Source organism: Scyliorhinus torazame, chromosome 17 (assembly GCF_047496885.1).
Source record: "Scyliorhinus torazame isolate Kashiwa2021f chromosome 17, sScyTor2.1, whole genome shotgun sequence".
Classification (NCBI taxonomy): Eukaryota; Metazoa; Chordata; class Chondrichthyes; order Carcharhiniformes; family Scyliorhinidae; genus Scyliorhinus; species Scyliorhinus torazame.
In genome coordinates, this window is record NC_092723.1 from 166,314,796 (window position 1) to 166,342,689 (window position 27,894).

Consider the following 27,894-nt stretch of genomic DNA (forward strand, 5'->3'; position numbering starts at 1 on the left):
TGTATGGGAGCTAAATTTGCTGATGGCACCAAGGTAGGTAGGAAAATAAGTTCTCAAGAGGAGGTAGAGAGTCTGCAAAGAGACAGACAAGTTAAATGAGTGGGAAAAGATTTTCCAGATGGTGTATAACGTAGGAAAATGTGAGCTTGTCCACTTTGGTAGAAAGTTTAGAACAGCAGCATATTATTGAAATCGAGGGAGATTGTAGCACTCTGTGGTACAGAGGGATCTAGGTGGCCTGATACATGAATCCAGAAAGGTTAGGCTGCACGTAGAGCTAGCGATTAAGAAGGCAAATGGAATATTGCCGTTTATTGCAAGGGAAATGGAATATAAAAAATAGGGAAGGTTTACTGCAGCTTTACAGGACCTTGGTGGGACCACATTTGGAGTACTGTGTACAGTTTGGTTTCCTGATTTGAAAAAAAAGACATAATTGCATTAGCAGCGGTTCAGAGAAAGTTCACTCAACTCATTTCTGTGACAGAGGGCTCGCCGTATTAATAAAAATGTAACAGGTTGGGCCTGTACCCATTGGAGTTTAGAAGAATGAGTGGTGATCTTATTGAAACACACAAGATCCTGAGGAGACTTGGTAGGGTCGATACCGGGATGATGTTTTCTCTTGTGGGGGAGACTAGAACGAGGCGACACAGTTCAAGAATAATAGGGGCAGGATTGTCCCGTCCCCCACGCCGGGTGGGAGAATCGTCGGGGCGCCGCGCGAATCGCATCACGCCGCCCTGACCCCCGCACACGATTCTCCCACCCCCCGGAAACCAGCGGCGCGCAATTCGCGCCAGGCTGCTCGGAGAATCGCTGCAAACGGGGCATCAGTGTGTAGAATTCTCTTCCTCAGGGATCAGTATAAAGCAGTCTTTGGATTTATTCAGTGCAGAGCGCGATAGGCTTTTGATAGACATCGAAGTCGAGGGTTTTGGGGGGAGAAAGAAAGGAAAGTGGAATTGAGACCACAATCTGATCAGCCATGATCTTATTGAATGGTGGACAAGGCTTGAAGAGCAGAGTGGCCTACTCCTGCTCCTGGGTCCTATGTTCCCATGTTCTATGTAACCCACTTTGTCTGTGGTGTCTGTAGATGGCATTCTAATGTTGATCACAACCCTGAAATGTAACAGGCCTGTGATGAAGAAATATATCAGCAATGTAGCACATGCATGTAGCTAACAGAATGCATGACTTTAAAAAGTGGGCTGAATTATGCCTGTCTGATATCACCTTTCACCCTGCTTTATGTAAAGACTACAGATGAACTTGACTCCCTGTGGACACTGACTAGTTCCAATTATACTGTGGTGTTTTGCTTAAGTACTTAAAATGACACAAGTAAATCTAAGCATTAAAAATTATATCACACATGAATTGAAATCTTTTCCATTCCCATAGTTTATTGAAGAAAGATTCTGAAAAATGCAAAGACAAGACAACAATAATAACATAGAAAATGTTTCCAGTTAAAGGTCATGCCTCCGGACAGTCAGGATGTGGTACAGGTCCATCTGGGTCATGATAATTTGGTGGTAATTTCACTTAATTTGTTCAAATGGAATGAGATTTTCAGTTCTGGCTTTTACCTAAATGCACAACATCTATTAAATCATCTTGATGCAGCATGTAGATATAAATCTCTGGACAAATCCAAACATTATTGCTCATTAAATAACATATCTGCATATTAGGTGTGTTTTTATTTTGTTTATTGATAACCTGAAAGTCTAATAATAGTGGGGTATCGTTCACGGTGCTTCAGACACTTTTCACTATCAATAAATATACTATTTACTTTTATTGCTATTTCCTTCTCGAGAGTCATCCGAGTGTTTTCCATGTTCTCCAGTGATACCTGGGCTTCTCTGAGTTTCGCCTGCAGGAGCGCGATGGACTCCTGGAGCTCACCGACCTCGCAGATCAAGCTGTCAATGTTGGGAGACAAAAGGTGGGCACAGTCAGTGAGAAACGGGGGTCACGTGATAGAATAGCAAGAGTGATCATCTGAATAAATACTGTCAGTGCACAGGTCTCCATCTCAAAAACATTCTGTCAGCTTACTTAAATTGAGCAGGGTCTCTGGTGAGCTCCACATTGGGCCTGTAGGTCCTCTCGTACAGTCTAGTTTGGGCTACCTTCAATGGAGCCTCTTTGTCCTTTATGGCCTGTTTTAGATGGGCAATGTTTTTCTCCTGGTCTGCAATCTGCTCAAGTATCTATTCAAAGAAAAAAAAATTAGAATGTCACTTGCAGCCTTAACTTGCGTAACTTCAATCCACACAATTATTTACAGAATTTCATATTTTCTATAGAGCAAGGTACATTCCACTAAATTGTCATATCCCACTGATGCCCACACTGGGGCTAATTTAGTGAGGTGTCACCAGCAAGCACATAAAACAGAGGATTTAATTGTCATTAAAATGTGAGCCACTGCTCATGGCAATAATATAAACCAAATTGCTGCCAATAATAATATGTAATAATAATCTTTATTATTGTCACAAGTAGGCTTACATTAACACTGCAATGAGATTACTGTGAAAATCCCCTAGTCGCCACACTCTGGCGCCTATTCGGGTATACAGAGGGAGAACTCAGAATGTCCAATTCACCTAACAGCATGTCTTTTGAGACTTGTGGGAGGAAACCGGAGCACCCGGAGAAAATCCACGCAGACACGGGGAGAACGTGCAGACTCCACACAGACAGTGACCCAAGCCGGGAATCGAACCTGGAATCCTGGTGCTGTGAAGCAACAGTGCTAACCACTGTGCTACCGCACCGTTTATGTACAGATAAAGGCAACTTAGCAAGTAGCAAATGTAACCCCATTATTTAAGAAAGGAGGGAGAGAGAAATTGGGGAACTACAAAATTATTAGTTTTATGTCCGTAATAGGGAAAATGTTAGAATCTATTCGAAAGGATATGATAACTAGACACTTAGAAAATAATGATATGATTGGGCAGAGTCAATTTGGATTTATGAAAGGGTTTGACAAACCTGTTGGAGTTTTTTTGAGGATGTTACTTGTAGCATAGATAAAGGAGAACCAGTAGATGTGACGTATTTGGATTTTCAGAAGACTTTAGATAAGGTCCCACACAGGAGGTTAGTAAACAAAATTAGAGCACATGGGACTGGAGGTAATATACTGACATGGATTGAGAATTGGTTAACAGACAGGCAACAAATGGGCCATTCTCAGGACAGAAGGCTGTTACTAATTGGGTACTGCAAGGATTAGTGCTGGGGCCACAGATGTTCACATTCTAAATGATTTGGATGAGTCACTGAAAGCTATTATGTGGGTGCAGCAAACAATTAGGAAGGCAAGTGGTATGTTGGCCTTGAGTATAAGGAAAGTTAAGTACAGGGGTAAAGATACCTTTCTGCAACTGGTAAGATCACACCTGGGGTATTGTGTACAGTTAAGGAAGAATATACGTGCCATCGAGGAATTGCAGTAGAGGTCCACCAGCCTAATCGCTGGGATGGCGGGATTCTCTTCTGAGGAGAAATTAAGGAAAGTGCTTATATTCTCTCAAGTTCCAAAGAATGAGAGATCATCTCATTGAAACTTCTCAAATTCTTAAAGGGCTTGACAGGGTCGTTGTAGATAGGATGTTTCCCTTAGTTGATGAGTCTAGAACCAGACAACCACAGTCAGAATAAGGACAGGCTATTTAGGACTGAAATGAAGAAAAAATTCTTCACTCAGAGGGTGGCGAGTCTTGGGACTTATACAGCTCAGAGGGCTGTGGAAGCTCAATCACTGAGCATGTTAAAGTCAGATATCAATATTGAGCTAGGTGATCAGCCATGATCTAATGAGATGGCGAAGCAGATTCAATGGGCCGAATAACCTACTCCTGCTCCTGTGTTCCTTGGTTCCTACACATCAAAATTGTTATTCTACAGACAATACACACAGTCAGTTGTATCTCCATTCAAACAACAACAACTCACATTTATTTGGCATCTTTAATGTAACTAAGTATTTTGTACTTCACAGTAACTTAGATTATCATAGAATTTACAGTGCAGAAGGAGGCCATTCGGCCCATCGAGTCTGCACCGGCTCTTGGAAAGAGCATCCTACCCAAGGTCAACACCTCCACCCTATCCCCATAACCCAGTAACCCCACCCAACACTAAGGGCAATGTTGGACTCTAAGGGCAATTTAGCATGGCCAATCCACCTAACTCGCACATCTTTGGACTGTGGGAGGAAACCCGAGCACCCGGAGGAAACCCACGCACACACGGGAAGGATGTGCAGACTCCGCACAGACAGTGACCCAAGCCGGAATCGAACCTGGGATCCTGGAGCTGTGAAGCAATTGTGCTATCCAGAATGCTACCGCGCTACTTCATCACACAAAATCTGATGCTGAGCTTCAGTAGGACATATCAGGGCAGGTGGTCAAAATACTGGTTTTAAGGAGCATCTTAAAGCAGGAGAGAAACATGGAGAGGCGGAAAGATTTAAGGAGGGAATTCCAGATACTATGGCCTTGGCAACTGAAGGCACGGATGCCAAAATTGAAATAGGGGACACTCAAGAGGCCAGAATTGAAGGAGTTCAGAGTTCTGACAGGGTGGGGCTTTACAGTGCAAAACTATCTAACTTCCTAACAGTTCTGAAGAGCCTTTTCTTGTCCTTTCAAGTAAGTTAAATTCCAGCACAGCCACATGAATTGGTGTCCTACATTTACATATTTTTTAAAAAAAAGTATTTTTATGAAAGATTTTCCAATTTTACAATACATTTTACAACAAAACCCATATTCCACAGCAGATGACCCACAAAAACCAACGTAACAAAAACCCCGGCCGGTCATACCCACCTCATCCACCAAGATAAAAAAATGACAACCGAAAGAAAAAGAATCGAAAATAAACTAAACCCCAAACCGACCTCTAACAACTGACCGTGACTAATTTCTTTAAGTCAGTAACAAATGTCTGCCACCTCTGGTTGGACCCTTCAACTGACCCCCTGATGGTGTACTTGACTTTCTCCAGGTACAAGAATTCCATTAGGTCACCCAACCATACCGAGGCGCTGGGCGGAGATGAAGTCCCCTACTCCAGCAGACCTCGCCTCCGGGCAATCAGCGAGGCGAAGGTAAGGACATCTGCCTTCACGCCCAACCAATTCCAAATTTAATTCAAATTATTTATTGATTCAGGTTAAAAAGGTTAAAAAAAATACCCTGTATAAATATCCACCTGCAGTGGCACAAACGTTTCTAATCAAATTCTCTCCAGTTTTATGGTTAGATATTTGATGCGATTTGGGAATAAAATGAAACAGAATCAGTTAACTTGAAACTCACCCTTCTCAGGTGATATTCCAGTTTAGCTTTTGCATCATTGAGTTCTTCCAGACGTTGGTTGAAAGCAGCATTGACTCGATCGTACTGGCATCGTAGGTCTTGTGAGGTCTCAAGCAGCACATTGTCAACCAGAGCACGGAGATTAATAGAAGCCATTCGCTCCTGCTCAGCTTTGTAAATGTTACAATGGGTGAACGCAGCCCAAGTCTCCGGAGTCGAAGAACTGCGAGGTTAAAACAAAATGCAACAACGTCACGCCTCAGTGGCTATTTCCGTGCAGGACTACTTTTTGCTCTTCAAATAGCTGCCACAGACTTGATGTGTCGAATGGCCCCTTCTGTGCTGTACAGTTCTACGATTGTGGAATGATATACATTAAGAGCACACACGGTTAATGTAGTGGAACAACATTTTGGAGGGACGTTTACTCGGACTAAAGATTAGCTTTGGCCCACCCAAGTGTAAAAAACACAAAAGTAGAAAATACAAAACACAGAAGTCATCATCAAACCACAGAGTATAGTCAAAACAACAACTTGAGCACTGATGGCAATGCAGAGAAGTGCCCAGAGAATGATGCCACGTATAAAATGTCTTGATTATTTTTCTGCAGCAAGGACACATTGCATATGCCCATTTCCAAAAGTGCATTTGTAGTTCCCCATCTCTGTCCAAACATCTGCATCTCAGTGGGTTTTGGTTATTCATTCTTACTGGTAAAAGTTTGAATTCAGGATGACTTGTTCTTCCAACCCTCTTAAACCCTCTTAAAATCAGAGGAATGGGCTAGTTAACCATTGGAAACACTCTTGTTTGCATAGTGAGTAAGTACAGCACAGATGGATCAACAGGTTTGTTGAATGGCACACTCGCTGTTCCATTTCCCCTCGACCCCACTCAAAGTACTGATCCTCTGCAAAGTTGCAGTGACTCTTTATAGGGGATTCAACGGAATATTAATCCACAGTATCAGAATTTCTAACATGGTCAAATAACATGTCATAGTTACATGCTGACTATAATAGAAAAAAAAAGACCTGCATTTATATAATGCCTTTCACCATCGTCGGACATCTCAAAGTGCTTTACTGACAATCAAGCATTTTTTGAAGCGTGGCCTCTGTTGTAATGCAGGACATGTGGCAGCCAATTTGTGCAAAGCAAGCTCCCACAAACGGCAATGTGATAGCAACCTGATAATGTGATGTTGATTGAGGGATGAAATATTAGCCAGGACTCCAGGGATAACCCTCCTGCTTGTCTTGCACTGGAGTGGGACTTGAATTTGGAACCTTGTGACACAATTGCAACAGTGTTACCGAGTGAGCCAAAGACAAAGAACAAAGAACAAAGAAATGTACAGCACAGGAACAGGCCCTTCGGCCCTCCAGGCCCGTGCCGACCATGCTGCCCGACTAAACTACAATCTTCTACACTTCCTGGGTCCGTATCCCTCTATTCCCATCCTATTCATGTACTTGTCAAGATGCCCCTTAAATGTCACTATCGTCCCTGCTTCCACCACCTCCTCCGGTTGCGAGTTCCAGGCACCCACTACGCTCTGTGGAAAAAATGTCCTCGTACATCTACTCTAAACCTTGCCCCTCTCACCTTAAACCTATGCCCCCTAGTAATTGACCCCTCTACCCTGGGGAAAAGCCTCTGACTATCCACTCTGTCTATGCCCCTCATAATTTTGTAGACCTCTATCAGGTCGCCCCTCAACCTCCGTCGTTCCAGTGAGAACAAACCGAGTTTATTCAACCGCTCCTCATAGCTAATGCCCTCCATACCAGGCAACATTCTGGTAAATCTCTTCTGCACCCTCTCGAAAGCCTCCACATCCTTCTGGTAGTGTGGCGACCAGAATTGAACACTATACTCCAAGTGTGGCCTAACTAAGGTTCTATACAGCTGCAACATGACTTGCCAATTCTTATACTCAGTGCCCCGGCCAATGAAGGCAAGCATGCCGTATGCCTTCTTGACTACCTTCTCCACCTGTGTTGCCCCTTTCAGTGACCTGTGGACCTGTACTCCTAGATCTCTCTGACTTTCAATACTCTTGAGGGTTCTACCATTCACTGTATATTCCCTACCTGCATTAGACCTTCCAAAAAGCATTACCTCACATTTGTCCGGATTAAACTCCATCTGCCATCTCTCCGCCCAAGTCTCCAAACAATCTAAATCCTGCTGTATCCTTTGACAGTCCTCATCGCTATCTGCAATTCCACCAACCTTTGTGTCGTCTGCAAACTTACTAATCAGACCAGTTACATTTTCCTCCAAATCATTTATATATACTACAAACAGCAAAGGTCCCAACACTGATCCCTGCGGAACACCACTGGTCACAGCCCTCCAATTAGAAAAGCATCCTTCCATTGCTACTCTCTGCCTTCTATGACCTAGCCGGTTCTGTATCCACCTTGCCAGCTCACCCCTGATCCCATGTGACTTCACCTTTTGTACTAGTCTACCATGAGGGATCTTGTCAAAGGCCTTACTGAAGTCCATATAGACAACATCCACTGCCCTACCTGCATCAATCATCTTTGTGACCTCCTCGAAAAACTCTATCAAGTTAGTGAGACACGACCTCCCCTTCACAAAACCATGCTGCCTCTCACTAATACGTCCATTTACTTCCAAATGGGAGTAGATCCTGTCTCGAAGAATTCTCTCCAATAATTTCCCTACCACTGAAGTAAGGCTCACCGGCCTGTAGTTCCCTGGATTATCCTTGCTACCCTTCTTAAACAGAGGAACAACATTGGCTATTCTCCAGTCCTCCGGGACATCACCTGAAGACAGTGAGGATCCAAAGATTTCTGTCAAGGCCTCAACAATTTCCTCTCCAGCCTCCTTCAGTATTCTGGGGTAGATCCCATCAGGCCCTGGGGACTTATCTACCTTAATATTTTTTAAGACTCCCAACACCTCGTCTTTTTGGATCTCAATGTGACCCAGGCTATCTACACACCCTTCTCCAGACTCAACATCTACCAATTCCTTCTCTGGTGAATACTGATGAAAGTATTCATTTAGTACCTCGCCCATTTCCTCTGGCTCCACACATAGATTCCCTTGCCTATCCTTCAGTGGGCCAACCCTTTCCCTGGCTACCCTCTTGCTTTTTATGTACGTGTAAAAAGCCTTGGGATTTTCCTTAACCCTATTTACCAATGACTTTTCGTGACCCCTTCTAGCCCTCCTGACTCCTTGCTTAAGTTCCTTCCTACTTTCCTTATATTCCACACAGGCTTCGTCTGTTCCCAGCCTTTTAGCCCTGACAAATGCCTCCTTTTTCTTTTTGACGAGGCCTACAATATCTCTCGTTATCCAAGGTTCCCAAAAATTGCCCTATTTATCCTTCTTCCTCACAGGAACATGCCGGTCCTGAATTCCTTTCAACTGACACTTGAAAGCCTCCCACATGTCAGATGTTGATTTGCCCTCAAACATCCGCCCCCAATCTAGGTTCTTCAGTTCCCGCCTAATATTGTTATAATTAGCCTTCCTCCAATTTAGTACATTCATCCTAGGACCACTCTTATCCTTGTCCACCAGCACTTTAAAACTTACTGAATTGTGGTCACTGTTCCCGAAATGCTCCCCTACTGAAACTTCTACCACCTGGCTGGGCTCATTCCCCAATACCAGGTCCAGTACCGCCCCTTCCCTAGTTGGACTGTCTACATATTGTTTTAAGAAGCCCTCCTGGATGCTCCTTACAAACTCTGCCCCGTCTAAGCCCCTGGCACTAAGTGAGTCCCAGTCAATATTGGGGAAGTTGAAGTCTCCCATCACCACAACCCTGTTGTTTTTACTCTTTTCCAAAATCTGTCTATCTATCTGCTCCTCTATCTCCCGCTAGCTGTTGGGAGGCCTGTAGTAAACCCCCAACATTGTGACTGCACCCTTCTTATTCCTGATCTCTACCCATATAGCCTCACTGCCCTCTGAGGTATCCTCCCGTAGTACAGCTGTGATATCCTCCCTAACCAGTAGCGCAACTCCGCCACCCCTTTTACATCCCCCTCTATCCCGCCTGAAACATCTAAATCCTGGAACGTTTAGCTGCCAATCCTGCCTTTCTCTCAACCAGGTCTCTGTAATGGCAACAACATCATAGTTCCAAGTACTAATCCAAGCTCTATGTTCATCTGCCTTACCCGTAATACGTCTTGCATTAAAACATATGCACTTCAGGCCATCAGACCCGCTGTGTTCAGCAACTTCTCCCTGTCTGCTCTGCCTCAGAGCCACACTGTCCCTATTCCCTAGTTCTCCCTCAATGCTCTCACCTTCTGACCTATTGCTCCCGTGCCCACCCCCCTGCCATACTAGTTTAAATCCTCCCGTGTGACACTAGCAAACCTCGCGGCCAGGATATTTATGCCTCTCCAGTTTAGATGCAACCCGGCCTTCTTATATAGGTCACACCTGCCCCGGAAGAGTTCCCAGTGGTCCAGATAACGGAAACCCTCCCTCCTACACCAGCTGTTTAGCCACGTGTTTAGCTGCTTTATCTTCCTATTTCTAGCCTCACTGGCACGTGGCACAGGGAGTAATCCCGAGATTACAACCCTAGAGGTCCTGTCTTTTAACTTTCTGCCTAGCTCCCTGAACTCCTGCTGCAAGACCTCATGCCCCTTCCTGCCTATGTCGTTAGTACCAATATGTACAATGACCTCTGCCTGTTTGCCCTCCCCCTTCAGCCGTGGTGCCACTGCACCTACTCCCTCACCCTAATCCCTTAACCTCACCTAACCTGCACCTCGCTGGACACTAAGGGACAATTTATCATGGCCAATCCACCTAACCTGCACTTTGGACTGTGGGAGGAAACCAGAGCACCTGCAGGAAACCCACGCAGACACGGGGAGAACATACAAACTCCACACAGACAGTCACCCAAGGCCAGAATTAAACCCGGGTCCCTAGTGCTGTGAGGCAGCAGTGCTAACCACCGTGCCACCTTGTGCAACAGTGAAAACAAAACAAAAAAATCAGAATACGTGAATAAAATAATTCCGAATGCCAGTGCTGACATTGATTCAAAAAAAGTCTTTGAAATTGTAGCTAAATATTGTAGTTTTCACCTCCCTCATCGTTTCATAAACTCTTTAAACTGGGATAGAACAGGCCAGAAACACACGGCTGTATCCACCAAGTCACACCAACAGAATTCACTTCATTCACTCCCGGGAAATGCTCCGGGCCGGGATTAGGGTCAAATTTACAGTGACATACCCATCAAGGTCAGTAAGCGCACTGGTCCAGAGAATGTGGAAATAAACAAGGGCCATAAAAGAAGCTTTCACATAACTGGCACCTCTGATATACCCACATCTGACAACAGTATGTATGATGAGAAGTCCTCAGACCTGCTGAGCATTTGAGGGAACTGGGACTGTATTCTCTAGGGTTTGAAGAATGAGAGGTGATCTCATTGAAATTTGCAAAATTCGTACAGGGCGTCTCAGGGTGGATCTAGTTATGATGCTTACAAGGATGGTGTGCCGAGAACCAGAGGGAATGGTCTCAAAATAAGGATCAGGCCATTTAAGACGGATATCAGGAGGAATTTTTATGCTCAGAGGGTGGTGGAAACTCAATTATTGAGCATATTTAACACAGAACTCGCTAGATTCTGGATACTAATGACATTCAGGGATGTGGGGATAGTGCCAAGTGGCACTGAGGTAGATGATCAGCCCTGTTGGTATTAAAGGAGGGTGACGTTTCTCCTAGTTTTAGTGGGTTAGTTTCAGGAGGAGTGACACCTTTTGTGCATCTACCCAGCATATCCCCGTCACCGGAAATCATCAGCCCTGATCTAATTTAATGCTGGAGCGGGCTTGGTGGGACGAGTGAATTAACATTCATATCTGTAAGTCAGAAAATCACAGGCTCAAATCCCATTCCAACAACAACTTGTATTTATATAGTATCTTTCATGTAGTAAAATGGTCCAAGGGGGTGCTATGAAGCAACATTGGACACTGAGCTGCAGAAATGGCCAACGATGACTGGGCGACTGGTTGCTCAAGAGGCCAGAACCTGATCAGGCCAGTGATCTCAGAGGGTGTTGGCGGGTTTGGAGGAGATAACAATGATATGGAGGGGGTGAGACAATGAAGGGATTTGAAACCAGGATGAGAATTTTAAAATTAACACCAAATTTTGTCTGACAGGTCAGTGCAGAACTGAAGGAGTGCTGCACTCCAATGAGATATGAAACTGTTGTGTTCGAGCCTGAACATGCAATAAATTTCCATGATCTGTGATGATACTTTTTTATTCAACACAGGTCACAAGAGGTCTTAAGGCACCCTCTAGTGGCCCAGTTCCTTCATACACCATGTTAATATGCTACATGATCATGATATACAGTCTAATAATAAATAATAATAATTTATTGTCACAAATAGGCTTCAATGAAGTTACCGTGAAAAGCCCCTAGTCACCACATTCCAGCGCCTGTTCGGGGAGGCCGGTACGGGAATTGAACCGTGCTGCTGGCCTTGTTCCGCATTACAAGCCAGCTGTTTAGCCCACTGTGCTAACCAGTCTATATGTAATATATTGTGATAAGCAGTGAGTTTTTCTGTGTAGCTTGGCTCATAGATTATAATCACAGATAGATTACAACAGTGACTACATTGTAAAAGGACTTCACTGTCTGTAAATCACTTTGGATTGTTGGGAAAGATGATGTAAGCAGGTTCTTCCTTCTGTCCGACTGTGCTGGTCATAACCTGCATCCGCATGGGATTTACAGAATGGGGACAATTGTATTCCCAGAGCCCTTTACGGAATACAAGCTTCCCCGCTAAGGGGGTGGGGGAAGCTTGATTACTCTTGTATCTAAAGCTGGCAGGTCAGGGACCGGCCGATACCTATCTGCTTGGGTATCACCGGGAGCTGTGCACCTTGAGCCTTGCAAAAATGTTTCTTTTGTTCAACTCGGTGTGGGCTCCCTGTGTCTTCATAAAACTGGCAACGAGGAGTAAACCTGGTCTGCTGTCAATGCTGTGACCCTGCCAATTCCGCCACCTCCCTGCGTCCGTGTTTTCTGATAGAAGCCTTGATTTTTCGCCATGCCATTCTTCGGGCGGCTGGACACCTTTGATGCTGGAGTCGAGGATTGAGCCTAGTATGTGTCGCGGATGCGCTATTTCTTTCGCGCAATTAATATCGTGGAAGATGAGCCCCTAAACGGTGATCCTGCTGACCACTTGGGGCGGCCACACATATGGGGTCATTTGGAGCCTCACATACTCGGTGCCACCGGCCACCCTCACCTTTGACCAGCTCGTAGAACTTGTCGGTCAGCACTTCAACCCAACGCCATCCGTTACAATCCAGCACTATTGTTTTAATACGGAAGCGAGAGCCCCGGGTGAGTCGGTCACCGAAGTTATGTCCTGGATTCGGAACATTGCCGAGTTCTGCGAATATGGGGCTGTGCTGCTACCCGATCGCCTAGTCTGCGGCATCAATAATGCGGAGACGCAGAAGAAGTCCTTGGCAGAGCCTTTCCTGAACCTCCAACAGCTACTGCAATTATCCTTGTCCTGTGAGATCACGGAGTGCAGGGTTCGGGAGATACAGGGCATGGAGGTCAATGCCTTGGGATGCAATCCCTCCCGTGGAGTGTCCAGTTCCCTTGGTGGAAACGGTGGATGTCAAGCTTGGCCAGTTGGAGATTTTGGATATTATTTGGCCCGATCCGTGAGCGGCACCGGTGGTCCCAATCCTAAAACCGGATGGGACGGTCCGCCTCCATGGGGATTACAAATTGTCGGTCAACACTGCTTCACAGCTCGCCCACAACCCCATGCCTCGCATCAAGGACCTGTATGCTAAACTGGCTGGTGGGTCCTCATTTACAAAACTGGGCATGTAAAATGTGTATCTGCAACTTGAACCCGACAGGTCCTCTCGTCAATACATTATGGTTACGTACTGGGGCCTCTACAAATACACCCGGCTGCCTTTTAGGATGTCATCAGCATGTGCAATATTTCAACGTATCATAGAGAATTACCTGCGGGAGCCCCCACATGTCACGGTATATTTGGACAATGTGTTGGTCACGGAGGATACCGACCAGAAGCACTTGAAGAACCTGGAGGCGACACTGCAACACTTTTCGGAATTTGGCATCCGCCTGCGACTGGCGAAGTGCGTGTTTCACGCAAGAAAGGTGGTCTATTTGAGTTACCGGGTGGACCGTGACGGTTTGCACCCAGTGGCGGGGAAGGCGCGTGTTATCTAGTTAGCCCCCATCCTGACGATGCGACGGAACTCCGCTCGTTTCTGGGATTAGACAATTATTACGGGAAATTTGTCCGAATGTCATGGCTGTACTGGCCCCTACATCTACTTCTGAAGAAGCACCAGGCTTGGCTTTGAGATGCGGCCTAGGAGGCAGCTTTTCGGCAAATCAGGCGATGGCTGGCGTCCTCGGGAGTGCTGACACCACGATTCGGGCAAGCCATTGACCATCACGAAATGCCTTATGGTACTAGGGCCGCTCTGGCCCATCGAATGCCAGATGGTCGGGAGCGGCCGATTGCCTTTGCACTTCGGGCGCTGACCACAGCTGAGCACAAGGACGCACAGATCGTGAAGGAGGGCCTGACAGTGTTGTTTAGGGTAAAGGAATTCCACCAGTATGTCTACAGCCGCCATTTCTACATCATCACAGACCATAAGCCTTTAATTGGCCTTTTTCACGAAGCCAAAGTGATCCCACCTATTGCATTGGCACGGATACAACGCAGGGCCCTGTGCTGGCTGCTTAGGGACCAGTGATCAGGGACCCACATCACGCACGCTGACGTGCTGAGCTGGTTGCCTCTGCCGGCCGAGACCATAGCCCCCCTCTGGCGGGCGAAGACATGGGCATTTTGAATTTCATGGACTCCCTGCCAGTCACCTCGTCGCGTATCCGCGACCGGACTCAGGCGGACCCCATACTCGCCAAGCTGCAGCATCTGGTATTGGTTGGTGGCCAGCACCAAAAGCTGCCAGTGGAACTGCGAACCTTCTTGTCCAGGATGTCTGAACTGAGTGTAGAAGACGGTATTCTACTATGGAGCTGTAGTCCCGGCGAAGGGTCAAGAGATCGTATTGAAGGACATGCATAACGAACACCCGGGCGTGCTGAAGATGCAAATGTTGGCGTGGAGCTGTGTCTGGTGGCCAGGAATAGATACGGTGGGCAGCACAGTAGCACAGTGATTAGCACAGTTGCTTCACAGCTCCAGGGTCCCAGGTTTGATTCCGGCTTGGATCACTGTCTGTGTGGAGTCTGCACATTGTCCCCGTGTCTGCGTGGGGTTTCCTCCGGGTGCTCCAGTTTCCTCCCACAGTCTAAAGATGTGCAGGTTAGGTGGATTGGCCATTCTAAATTGCCCTTAGTGTCCAAAAAGGTTAGGTGGGGTTACGGGGATAAAGAGGATAGGGTGGAGGCGTGGGGCTTGGGTGGGGTGCTCTTTCCAAGGGCCGGTGCGGACTCAATGGGCTGGGTGGCCTCCTTCTGCACTGTAAATTCTATGACATCTAGAAAGTAGCTCAACTGTGTCCCGTTTGCCAGGAGCACCAGAACCTCCTTTCCATCGCACTCTTTCATCCATAGGAGTGGCCAGGCCGCCCCAGGCCCAGGTTCATGCCAACTTTGCTGGTCCCTTCATGGGCCTGATGTTTCCACTTTTGTTGGACGCCCATTCCAAGTGGTTGGATATCCACAGAATGGCACGATCACCTCTCTTTTTCGGCACATGGCATCCCCGAGATCCTCGCCACAGATAACGGGGCTTCTTTTACCAGTGAGGAGTTCTCAGTGCTCTGGAAGGCCAACGGGATTCAACAAGTGCGAATGGCCGCTTACCACCCGGGGTCCAATGGTGCTCAAACGGGGGCTCCGGAAACAAACTCCTGGTTCCAGGGATATGAGTCTGGCTTGGTTCTTGTTTGTTTCTCGGACTATGTTACACGCTGTGACTGGAATCGCTCCGGTGAGATGCTCATGGGCCGACTACTCCGTATCCGCCTGAGCTCACTGATCCCTGATATCAGGGCAAATGTACGCCATAGCCAGGACCTTCAGGAATGCTGCCGTGTTCAGCGTCGCTCTGGAGGATGCGGTGATTTTGCCATCAGGACTCACTGGCTCTCGGGGACTATTTTCCGCCAGACTGGGCCGGTCTCCTACCAGGTTCGGGTCGGCAGCCAGCTGCTGACGTGCCAAATGGATCACCTTTGGCCGTGGAGACTGCCCCTTCGTCCGATTCCTGATTTGTGTCCCGTTCCGGATTGTCCGGTCCCGCTGTGATGACTCGTGAATGTCTCTGTGGCCTCTGATGTGGACTGTGCTGTGCAGCTATCTCCTGCAGCATTCCTGCTGCGGTGTCATTGTAGAAGACGGCGTTCCCTGATGCGATACCCAGCGTCAGACCTGGTGCCCGGGGCACAGGATGTTCCGCCTGAACCGAAGAGAGTCCGTCGGCCTTCCTTTCATTTTGCTTCTTCTTCGCCTCCTCTTTGTCCACAGCCTTCAGAGGGTCCTTCAGACTTGGGGGGGGGGGGGGGGGGGGGGGTGATGTCATAACCTGCATCCGCATGCCACCTATGGGGTGGGGACGATTGTATTCCCAGAGTCCTTCGCAGAATGCGAGTTTCCCCACTTCGAGGGTGGGGGAAACTTAATTACTATTGTATATAAAGCTGGCTGGCCGGGGAACGGCCAAGTGCTCACCTGGTTGGATATCACCAGGAGCTGTGTATCTCGAGCCTTGCAAATAAATCTTTGTTTCTTTTGTTCAACTCTATGTGGACTCCCCGTGTCTTCATAATAGTGCTCTTTCTTGCTTATAATAAAATAACAATAATAATAATAATCGCTTATTGTCACAAGTAGGCTTCAATGAAGTTACTGTGAAAAGCCCCTAGTCGCCACATGCCGGTGCCTGTTCGAGGAGGCCGGTACGGGAATTGAACCTGCGCTGCTGCCTTGTTCTGCATTACAAGCCAGCTATTTAGCCCACTGTGCTAAACCAGTCTATTTAGCCCACTGTGCTAAACCAGTCTATGTTGTTGACCAACAGCTGCGAGTGAACCAGGAACAGGGAACCTGATTGAAAACAATTTCTCTTTGTTTGGGCCTGGTTTCTTGGGTACTTGGATTTAGATTTATTGTCGCGTGTACCGAGGTACAATGAAAAGTATTGTACTGCGTACAGTCCAGACAGATCGTTCCATACATGAAAAACATAAGACATATGATAAATACACAAAGTAAATGCATACACATAGACATTGAGTGAAGCATATGGAGTGTAGTACTACAACAGTAGAGAAGATGCATGGAGAGATCAGTTCAGTCCATAGGAGGGCCATTCAGGAGTCTGGTAACAGGGGAAAGAGGCTGTTTTTGAATCATTTGGTGCGTGTTCTCAGACTTTTGTATCTCCTGCCATATCTTCTGCAGGTACTCTGGCTGGATTCTTCTGCCCGTCCGCTGCAAGAACGTCACGGGCGAGTCGCGGACAATGGAAAAGTCCATTGACCTCAAGTGGGATTCTCCAGTCGCCGGGTGGGCGCAGCCAGAGTATCCTGCCCTTCAAAACAATACTTACTAATTTGGGTGAAAAGGGTTAAAAAAAAAAGGCCTGTGTGAATATGCCACAGCAACATGAACCTCTGACAGTGCAGCACTCCTTTAGTACTGCACTGACCTGTTATACAAATTTAGACTCAATCATCAATCATCCTTCTGCTCAATGGCCATTGGTTCCTGGTGAAGCAATGCCTCAATTTTAAAATGCTTATCCTGGTTTCAAATCCCTCCATTGTCTCAGTCGCCCCTCACTATCACTGTAACCCTTACACCACCTTCCAATCACAGTGCTTATCCAACCCTGGCCACTTGAGCAACTCCAATAGTAGTCACCCAGTCTTGAGACATTTTATTATAATAAAGGCACCATATAAATGCAAGTTAATGTTGTTGGAATGGGAACTGATCATCAGAAATTAGGGCTATGAACTCTTTAGAGGGTTTTAAAAATTGGTTGTAGTTGGTGTAAAACCCAATGGTATGCTGCCCATGCTGCCTCGAGAAGATTGTTAAATCTCCAGAACTGTCTTAGACTCTCCAAGAATTCCAGGATAAACCACTGGCAAAATCCCAAGTGAAAAATCATCAGACCATTAAATAAGGTGTTTTATTTCATTTTCTTCAAACTCTTTGAGAAATATATTTTTGACCGGATAAAAATACAGGAGGTGGGGGGGGGGGAAACGGAGTACTTTGCTTTCTGATTGGCATGGCAAAGGTGGTGCAGTGTGGAGATGGGCCTGCGGGTGACCCTGGTGGCAGGGCAGTTGGTGGCAAGAGATCCTGCGATGATACTCCAGGAATATGTGCAAGCAGTGCTGGCAACCCCACATCTGGGGCAAAGGTGACTGTGCAGAAGTCTAAGTGGTAGATGGCTGGATCTATTTTCATGTTGGGGGGGGGGGGGTGTTGATGATTTTTTTTGTTGTGGGCTACTTTTGCCAATGTGTCCCGCTCTTGGCACACAACCAAAAGGTAGGGAGGATTGTGATCCACGTCAGTCTGCTATAACTCTAGGACTCCTCCTGTGTCAACAAGGCAAAGGTGCAATACAAACAGAAAACACTGGGATCACTCAGCAGGTCCAGGTGGCATCAGAGAGCTGTTTCTCTCTTTAGATGCTGCCTGATCTGCTGAATATTTCCAGTACTTTTTGTTTTTATTTCAGATTTTGCAGTTTTTTCCTTTTGTATCAAGGCAAAGCTGCGTCCTAACAGAGTCGCATCGAGTGACAAATGAAATCTTAGTTACCCACGGCAAGGTGAGTTCCAGGTCTCTCATTTCCAGACTACATTTGCTAACGTTGTTTACTCTTGAGAATAAATGTCATTAATTCCCCTCAAAATGTCTATGTCTTCACTTTCCAAGGTTGCATGTGACTCTCACCCATGTGACTTGCTCAGATAGGAAGTCATTAATTTTAATTATCCCGTGTCTTTTTATTTGGGTGGAATATGACTGGAGGGTTACAACAGGATCCGACGGCCCCATCGGCATTATTTGATTTCTAAATATGAATTAGAATCTGCCTTACTTGTCCTCGAACTTGGCAGAGTTTGGATGGAACTGAATGTTTGTGCTCTGGTTGTTGAGGCCTCCAGCTTTGACGTCAATTTTATAGGCCTCATACTTGTCGGACCAATCCATTTCCAGGACCTCCTTGGCATCTCTGTTCCTCCTGTGACAAATGGTGTAGAGCGCATTGTTAGTACAATGGAAGAATACACACCATATTATTCAAGTACAAGGTGTAAAAGAAAGTTTAAGGCGCCTTCCAAGTTGGCAAACCTGAGAAGTTTTACTTTGCTTATGGCTGAACTCCCTTTTCTGAAAATATAAATGTTAACTTTAAGGCTTTAGAAATACACACAGGGCAAAATGGATGCAATGCACCTAATGGAAGTCACAAAACTATTAACCTTTAAGTTTTATATAAATGCATCGCCAAGCAGCTGTTGCGGATTGTGGCAGTTGGTGTCAGCTGATTATTTGGCCATGAGGGGCATCGTGACCACTTTGAACCGTGTTTTCAACTGATCTACCGAGAGACATTTTCCAGCTGGGGTCATGTAGTAATCCAGGAGGCACGGCCTGGAAGGTTAGCTTTGTTTATTCATTACTCAAAGACAAAGCCTCTACGGTGGCAACAAAGTCCCACCCCGGGCCCACGGAACTGCTGGTCCAGGTTTGGGCCGGCATTTAAAGGGCTGCCGATAACGAGTCCCAGCTGGGAGGTTTCCGTCCGTTACCCAGGAAACTCGTACTTCGCCAGCCCCACGGGGAGATATATTATTGATCCCCCATGGTCCTCGTGGGGGTTATCGCAGGTCATAAGACAGCAATTAGCATCTTCCCTTCCTCTCCCCGCCTAGGGGAACAGGAGCCAGTTCTGGTCGTCTACCTAGTGGCCCCAGCTGAGGTCATTTGAACAAAGTAAAAAATGAGAGTTCAAGTCTGGGGCTTTGCTGATCCACATTCTCTCAATTGGCTCAACCAAGCTATTGGGAGAGTGAGTTTTGGTGCAGCATTATAAAGCAGAGTTTTATAATATTGCTTCTGATCGTAACCTTTGACCCTGTTTTGATTCTTTTTTGCAGTTTTCGTTTTTTTCTCTTGTTTTTCTCTATTTTTTCCTTCTTTTCTTTTGGATGACAGCTGTTCGTGATTCTGCCATTCACTTGTCTTTTGTTTCCCCCTTTGCTCCATTCCCCACTCTTTTTGGCCTTGTACCATTAACCCCTTTGTCATTTTATCTCTCCTGCCTGCTACCCTTTACAGACCTTCCCTTTTGTTCTTCTCCCCCATCTCCCTCTCTCCTTCCTTCACCTGCTTAAAACCTATTTGTGTCTCGTACTTTCCGTTTTCTGATGAAAGGTCATTGACCTGAGATCTTGGGCGAATTCTCCCAAAATGTGTTTGAATACAAAGGGATTCTAGCAATAGAGGGGTTTGGCCAGAAAGTGAAGTTCGGCTATGATCTTATCGAACAGTGGATTAGGCCTGAGGGGGAATATGGTCATTCGGTTCAGATTTCTTTAGTTCTTATGTGCTCTGTAGCTGGAAATATAGTGGAATATTCCCCCAGTTAGTGCTCTAGCTAGAATTTTGCAGTTTCTGAAACACTGGGTGGGGTTTACCGGCCGTTCGCGCTGGCGGAAACCTCATATCCCGCCCGCAGCGCATCCCTGCCACATGGTTCCCGGCGGTGAGGGGTGCGTCAACAGGAAACCCCGTTGACAACGGCGGAACTAGAAGATCCTGCTACGTTAGGAAGCACTTCTACGCGCAAAGGGTGATGGAAGTTTGGAACTCTCTTCCACAAATGGCAATTGATGAATTAGAATTAGAATATACAGTGCAGAAGGAGGCCATTCGGCCCATCGAGTCTGCACCGGCTCTTGGAAAGAGCACCCTACTCAAGGTCAACCCAGTAACCCCACCCAACACTAAGGTCAATTTTGGACACTAAGGGCAATTTATCATGGCCAATCCACCTAACCTGTACATCTTTGGACTGCGGGAGGAAACCGGAGCACCCGGAGGAAACCCACGCACACACGGGGAGGATGTGCAGACTCCGCACAGACAGTGACCCAAGCCGGAATCGAACCTGGGACCCTGGAGCTGTGAAGCAATTGTGCTATCCACAATGCTACCGTGCTGCCCCAATGCTTGATCATTTGTTAATTTTAAATCGGAGATGGATAGATTTTTGTTAAGCAAAGGTATTAAAGGATTTGGGCTAAAGGCAGGTATATGGGACGGGTTTCTCCGTCCCGCCGCACCGGCTTTCAGGTGCGACGCGGCCCCGCCGGCTGCAGGATTCTCCGTCTTGCCAGCCGGCCAATGGGGTTTTCCATTGTGGCCAGCCCCACGCCGTCGGGAAATCCCAGGACGGCTGCCGCCACAACGAAGAATCCTGCCAGTGGAGAATCCAGCCCATGGAGTTAGGCCACTGATCAGCCATGATCTCAATGAATGACAGAGCAGGCTCGAGAGGCTGAATGGCCTACTCATGTTCCTATGTTTCTAATTATATAATCTTTGAATGAATTTAATTTCCCCATTTAATTAATCACTGATTATAAAAAACAGTAAAAATTACAAAACTACCCAAAAAACAAAGAGTCACAATCATTTAGAATTTTTAAAACAAAGGATCCGAGTGTTAGGTCTTCCCCTGTAAACATAATATATAAAATTACTGAGCAATGATTTTGAGTGTAAATTGAAGACTTCTCTGTGGGTTGCTGTCCCTTTAGTAGGTAAGTAAATAACTTGAAATTGAAGCCATAATGCCAAATGCACTGGAAGGGCAATGAATAAGTAATGAATCTAATGTCATCCTGTCCCTGACAATTAACTTACCTAATCTGCTTAATGACCTCATCCAAAGTTCTCTTCAAAACTCCTTGTACATTTTGAATCAGATCAACTTCCTGCATTAAAAAGAAATAACTTTATAGGATGTTGGTTCTGAAACAGACCATTACTGGTGGAGCTTTCACTGGTTGTACTCCTGAGTGTCAGTTCCGGGTGCGTGTGAGCCATATACAACATTCACAAGAATTAAATGACTCGAGCAATGCAGTAATTTGTATCAGCCTGGCTCAGTCAAAGCACTCTCACTGCTGAATCAGAAGGTCATGGGTTCAGGTCCCACTCTGGGTTTTATACATAACAATCTATGCTGATGCTCCAGTGCTGTGCTGTCAGAGGTGTCTTTTGGACGAGATATTAATCCGAGGCCTGGTCTGTCTTCTCGGGTGGATGTAAATGATCCCACGGCACTATTTTGAACTCTTGTTATTATCCCTCAATCAACTTCACAATGAATTACCTGACACATCGCTAGCTGTGGGAGCTTGTTGTACACAAATTGGCAGTAGTGTTTCCTATATTACAATAGTGGCTGCAGTTCAAAAGTGCTTCATTGGCTGAAATGTGCTTTGGGAGGTCTGATGGTCATAAAAGGCACTATACAAATGCAAGTCTTTATTTCTTTCCCATTTCTTTTTCTCCTCTCCTAAACATTTTGACTGATTCCAGCAACCTATAGGTACCTGAACCTTCATCCCTGGTATGTGTCAGTACCTTGCCGGTTAGCTGCCCCAGCTTTATTTCCAACTTAAGACCACAAGACTACAAGATGAGGAGCAGAAGCGGGTTGTTCAACTCATCTAGTCTGCTCCACCATTCAATGAGATCATGACTGATCTGGTGTGAAAATCCTCAACTCCACTTTCCTGTCTTTTCCCCATAACCTTCAATTCTCTCATTGATGACAGCTCTCCTCGTTTTTCAAATGTTAGCTATTGATGATACAAATGCTTACAAATTCTAGCTATTTGTTCCATTCATCTAGTGGCACAGATAGTGCTTGAAATTGAATCTTAATAATCCTGCAGTAGTGATACGATATTTACATGACAACAGTTTCTCATCTTAAGAATATGAAACTAACAGAGGTGAATGGGGCTTAGTATCAACTTACAAATTGCACTGATGCTGCCTGCTCTGGCCTCAGTAAAATGGGAAACTTCTATTTGGGATTCACAGTCACTGTAAAATATTGCACTGTGGACAGAAAATTTGTCAAAGGATTAATGAACACAACTGAAGATGAGTAGAATTATTGATAGCTGGGAATGAATAATAAGCTATGATTTTCTCCAGGGGTCCAGAGTCAATTGACGTAGTCTGAGTACTTAATGAGTGTCATATAAATACAGTATTAGGTGCCACCAGGTGTTCCTTTTATTGTCATTTATAATATATACTGCAGGCTCAGTATAATGAGAATGGTGCTAATGACTATTCAAAACAACATTGAAATTTCACAAACTCAGCAACAAAAATGACCATTTCCAAATATTAAATAATTCAACAGTAGCAAAGATGTATTTTGTTTGTTTGTAAGTTTTGTTACCACACCCTGGGCTAGTGCATGGTCGATTCCAGCCCCACAGACCCCAAAGTCCCAGCACAAGTGAATTAACCAATAATTTGTATAAAGTTCGCAGAATCTTTGTCTCTTGACTACCCAATAAGTTATAGACACCACAGGTTTGTAAATTGAACACAATAACTGCATATTTATAACAGAAATAAAGTTGAAATATTTGTTAATTATAACGGAATAATGGCTAGCTAATCTTTCACCATCCCACCCTCTACCCAATCAAACACAAGACAGACAAACACAGAGGGAGGGGAGGGGTAAAATAATAGGGATTAAGGTGAAAAGAGAGTCCTTGCTTTCGATGTTGACATCTTTGCAGCAGGCTGGCCTTCCAGGGTATTTAGGGATTGAAGTCATTGGTGTATTGTTAATGATGATCTTCTGGCAGCGCATTCATTCAGTACTCCCAGCCAGTAGGATTTCCTCTGGAGAGTCACTTTAACTTTTATTAACCTGGGTCTTCACTCAAAGGAACAGCTCAGGCCTGTTTAATTCTCAAGACTATTTCTATCATCTCAGCGCAGCTCCAGTCAGAGTTTTCCAGTGTTGCCAGAATGCCCTCCAGGCTCACTGAGGAAAGAACAAAGCCCTCATCCGGGTGTTTCAGAGAGGTTTTAATATTTCAGGGAGAGGAGCTCAAAGAGCTTCTTCCAGCTCTGAGTTCAAATTGAAACTAAATTGGTAACACAGTCTCACAGAGGAAGGAACATTCCAGAGAAAATGCCAACCAATCAGCAGGAGCCACTGACAAGACCCAGCAATCCGAGTCAGTCCATTGGCCAACAGCCAAGCCCATCAAGGAGTGTTGGCACTGATCTCCCTGGAATTTGCTGGTTTGAAATAATTTTTTTTTGTTTAAATTAGGACAGCCAGGTTAATGAGGTAGGTGATGAGGAATGTCCTCAGGGAAGACTGCAGTGGTTCATGAAGGCAGCTCACCATCACTGTCTCAAGGACAATGAGGGATGGGCAACACAGGCTGGCCCAGTTGGTGACACCTACATCTCATAAAAGAATAAAGGAAAAGTGTGGGATTTGGAGATGGGGAAAGGTTTAGCGAGGGAATCCCTGAACTTAGAGCCCTGGCAGCCGAAGGCATGGTCACTAAAATGGGAGGGCAATGAAAAGAGATGTGTAAGAGGCCAGAATTGATTGTAGGAGTGCAGAGAGCTGGAGGGTTTGGAGGGGATTACAGAGATATGGAAGGGAAAGGTAATGGAGGAATTTGAAAACAAGGATGAGAATTTTTAAATGAGGCTTTTCCAGACAAGGACTAAGATGGGCTGCACGGCCCATAAACGCTCAGTTACATTTTTACATTGGTACATAAGTCACAGAGAAGCATAAATAGTCTTCCTGTTTCTTTATTCTATCAATAAAAAATACTTATCTCAACAGCATTCAGATTTAAGGATGACAATTGATGGATGTCCTCAGTCACGCATATATGGACCTTGAGTTAGAAGTCAATTGTATTGAATTATTTGTTCCTTTCCACTTAATTTTTCACAAGTGACTGTACCAGATTGTTATTGCTCAGGGCAGTAAGTTTACTGATAGATAACATATTTGACCTGATATCCATCACATACACCATGACAGGTTTAGGTAACATTTATAGCAGTAAGCACTCTGAAAGGCTCACCACAGCAATTATACAATAAATTTACGTTAAATTATATTAAAATTAACCTGTATGTCAACCATTCTTGATTCAATATGATTTTGTTTCTTGTTGATTTATGAGGTGATGAAAGGATGGGGAGGGGGGATTGGAAATGACATTGAACACAGCAAGTAAACTGGTCTAGGGCACTGCTAACATGTCTGATTGAATTCTGTGTCAGACTGAGGAAACAGTGAAACAAGACCGCGCCTGGGTCCCAGAGAAAATAAAGGGATCTAAACTCTAATAGGACACTCAGCGAGCCAGCAGGGGCATGATGGCATGCTTCTTTTGTGCCTTTTCTCCCACCAATAGACAGTCAATAATATTGCAGTTGGGTTGGCATCTTTCATCGCTCCAGCATTAGCGGACATGCCTTCAGCAGCCCAGGCCCTAAGCTGTGGAATTTCTCCCGTAATTCTCTCTACCTCTCTATCTTCCTTTAAAAAGGTCCCTAAAACCAATCTCTTTGACCAAGCTTTTGGTCAACTGTCCTAATATCTCTTTTTGTGGTGCGGTGTTTGATTTTGTCTGACGAAGCTGCTGTGAAGCACCTTGGGATAATTTATGGCATTGAGGGTGCTATATAAATGCTCTTGTTGTTATTGATGTTAGGATGTGTTCCTGGTCTGAAACCAGTTGCTGTTGAATACACAGCATCGCTGGCATCACCTTAATTCTGCTGTGGGTTGATTACTGTATCTCCATCCCAAGAGGCAGAGTTCTGCGCAGTCACGTGTGTACGGAGAGCTTCGCTGCCTAACTAATAGGCTGGGAGGGTCTTCCATTTGCTCAAATAATTTTAAAAGAAAATCTGAAGATGTTTAGCAAGTTAGCCCCTGGGCAGTTTTTTAAATCAAACTTAGCACTGCACTGGCATCAGAGTGTTTCCCCAGGTGCATCTCATAGCAGCTGTGCCCAGGGGTCATAAATGAAACGTAGGATCTAGAATAAGGCGTTTTGCCCTCAAGTCTGCTTCATCCATGAAAGAAATTGCGGCTGGTTTGCAATGTAACTCAATTTAGCCACTTGGTTTCATATCCTTTCATTTAAAAACATTATCAATCCCAGTTTTGACATTTTCAACTGACCCCTCCCCCAGCCTCAACAACTTTTGTTGGGGTGGGGGGGGTTGGACCGCGGGGATGGTCTCGGCTTCCAAATCGGTGCTACCTTTTATGTGTAGGTGTTTCCCTGACATCAACTCTTAAAGGCCAATTTTAAGGTTATCCCCTTGTTCTGAACCTCCCGCAACTCCGCCAACTCCATTAAATCCTTGAGTCATCTTAAAACATCTCAATGGATCACTCCTTAATCTTCCATATTCAAGGATTTATGCAAGACTAGTCTAGGCCTCATAATTTAACTATTTAAGTCCTGGAATAAAGTTTTGTTGCACCTCCTCCATGGTCAATATCTATCCAGAGGTGCTGAATACAATACTTCAGATTGGTAATGGGCAACCTAGGCTAATGAGGGCTCTTTCATCTCAGTGGGCCACAACGTTGAAATCGGGCTTGTTCACTAACTATGACCCTTGAATAAGATTGAATACATTTAATACACGCCAAATGTTTAATAACACATTACAGAAAATGCTCATATTTTAATGGAACTGTCATCAACTTCAAGTGGTAAAAACAAAATAAATATTTACATTTGATCAGACACAGAAGGAGTACATGGCTCTCAAAGTCAATGTTTTGAGCAATCAGCACTCACCTCACTTCACTCGCCCGCGCTTTATCTTGTGTATCACTTCAGTCATACCGGTAGGAAAATAAACTACGCGGATGGAAACCAGCGGAATGTGGCAACTCTGCGTGTGGGCAATGGTCAAGAAAATGTCTCGTGAACTGCACTCAGAACCCAGATGGATTGAGCCGCTAGTTGCCCACCACTGCTTCAGATGCTGCTTAACCAGAGCTTTGTACAACTGGAGCGTAAATCCCACCCCCTTAGTATTCCAGTACCCCCTACCCAACCTCGAGGTTAAATCCATTATTCGTTTTCCCAATAGTTATCTCTGTAGATGGGACCCCCCAAATCTCTTGTCCCTGCCTTGCACAGGTTATCATAGATTATCATAGAATTCACAGTGCAGAAGGAGGCCATTCGGCCCATCGAGTCTGCACCCGCTATTGGAAAGAGCACCCTACCCAAGGTCAACACCTCCACCCTATCCCCATAACCCAGTAACCCCATCCAACCCAACACAAAGGGCAATTTTGGACACTAAGGGCAATTTAGCATGGCCAATCCACCTAACCTGCACATCTTTGGACTGTGGGAGGAAACCGGAGCACCCGGAGGAAACCCACGCACACACGGGGAGGATGTGCAGACTCCACACAGACAGTGACCCAAGCCGGAATCGAACCTGGGACCCTGGAGCTGTGAAGCAATTGTGCTATCCACAATGCTACTGTGCTGCCCTACATTCTAACCATGTGAAGATGGTTCTGTGTTAGTGAAGTGGAAGCCCCTTTGCAGCAATGCAGCACAATGCAACCCGTTCAAGTGGGGTGCGACCTGCCTCTGCCACTCACCTTGAGCAACTCGTCCTCCACCCTGTCTCTGACCAGGTCGGGGCCTTGGCGCCTCTCCCTGTTCTGCAGGTTGTCGGTGGAGATGAACATGGCGATCTCGGCCGCGTCCAGGGCAATCTGCAGGCGCCTCTTCTGCTGGAGCAGGAGCTCGGTCTCGGCCAACAGGTCCTCGATCTCCCTCTTCAGCTCCGACTTCCAGAAGAAGATGTCCTGCAGCCTCTCGCCCAGCTTCTTGGTGGAGGTGGCCTGGGTGTCCTGGCTCAGCCGCTCCCTCTCTGCCACCAAGGTCTTGGACTCGTTCTGCACGTTCTCCGCCGTATCCCGGTCGGCGAAGGCCTGGTAATACTTGGCATAATTGTTCTGCGCCCACTCCTCGGGGATGTACTTGGCTGTCCTGAAGCCCGCGGTGGGTAGGCCGGCGGAAGAGTGAAGCCCCTCATTGCGGATTATGCAGTAAGGTTTACAAGGAAGTTCCTCCTCAGGAATGCAGCGCGCAACTTGCGGATGAGTGATTAAAACTTCTGTAGCAGACATGGTTTTAATATTTCAATCTCCCACTCAGATTTGTAATGTCTTCTTTAAATATATCTAGTAACACACACATACATAAATATATATAATCTATATGTGCACTGGGCAGGGTGTAAACCCTCCCTTCTCCAGCACACTTTGCTGCCCTTCACCTCCTCGCCTTTGGTTCCTCCCAGTTTGTTGTGAGCGTCGCGTTG

At 45.8% G+C, this 27,894-nt stretch overlaps 2 protein-coding genes across 5 annotated transcripts in view; one reads left to right on the top strand and one right to left on the bottom strand.

Annotated features, from left to right (window-relative positions):
* LOC140394373 (cytochrome P450 2K1-like) overlaps positions 1–27,894 on the top strand; it is a 92,411-nt gene that overhangs the window by 47,068 nt on the left and 17,449 nt on the right. For 2 of the 4 annotated variants that reach the window (XM_072481574.1, XM_072481575.1), the window contains 2 exons: positions 1,859–1,957; positions 5,041–5,143. Coding sequence is in view for 3 of the 4 variants with exons in the window: in XM_072481575.1 (XP_072337676.1) it covers positions 1,859–1,878 (20 nt within the window). In the remaining variant the exon portion in view is untranslated. Of the gene's footprint in view, positions 1–1,858; positions 1,964–5,040; positions 5,144–27,894 lie in introns of those variants that run through there. The other 2 variants (XM_072481576.1, XM_072481577.1) reach the window with 2 other exon arrangements.
* tekt4 (tektin 4) lies at positions 1,392–27,867 on the bottom strand. The gene is made up of 6 exons (XM_072481579.1): positions 27,167–27,867; positions 21,358–21,428; positions 18,524–18,667; positions 5,355–5,577; positions 2,071–2,225; positions 1,392–1,934 (listed from the first exon to the last, which is right to left on the bottom strand). Exons 1-6 carry the CDS (start codon positions 27,698–27,700, stop codon positions 1,718–1,720), a joined length of 1,344 nt encoding a protein of 447 aa, XP_072337680.1. The 5' UTR covers positions 27,701–27,867; the 3' UTR covers positions 1,392–1,717.

Excerpts from the sequence above, each read along its gene's own strand:
- tekt4 (XM_072481579.1), bottom strand. The coding sequence starts at position 27,700 with ATGTCTGCTACAGAAGTTTTAATCACTCATCCGCAAGTTGCGCGCTGC. Across the intron at positions 18,668-21,357 it reads GAGGTCATTAAGCAGATTAG|GAGGAACAGAGATGCCAAGG; the intron begins GTAAGTTAATTG and ends CATTTGTCACAG. Across the intron at positions 5,578-18,523 it reads TCTGCCAAGTTCGAGGACAA|TTCTTCGACTCCGGAGACTT; the intron begins GTAAGGCAGATT and ends TTAACCTCGCAG.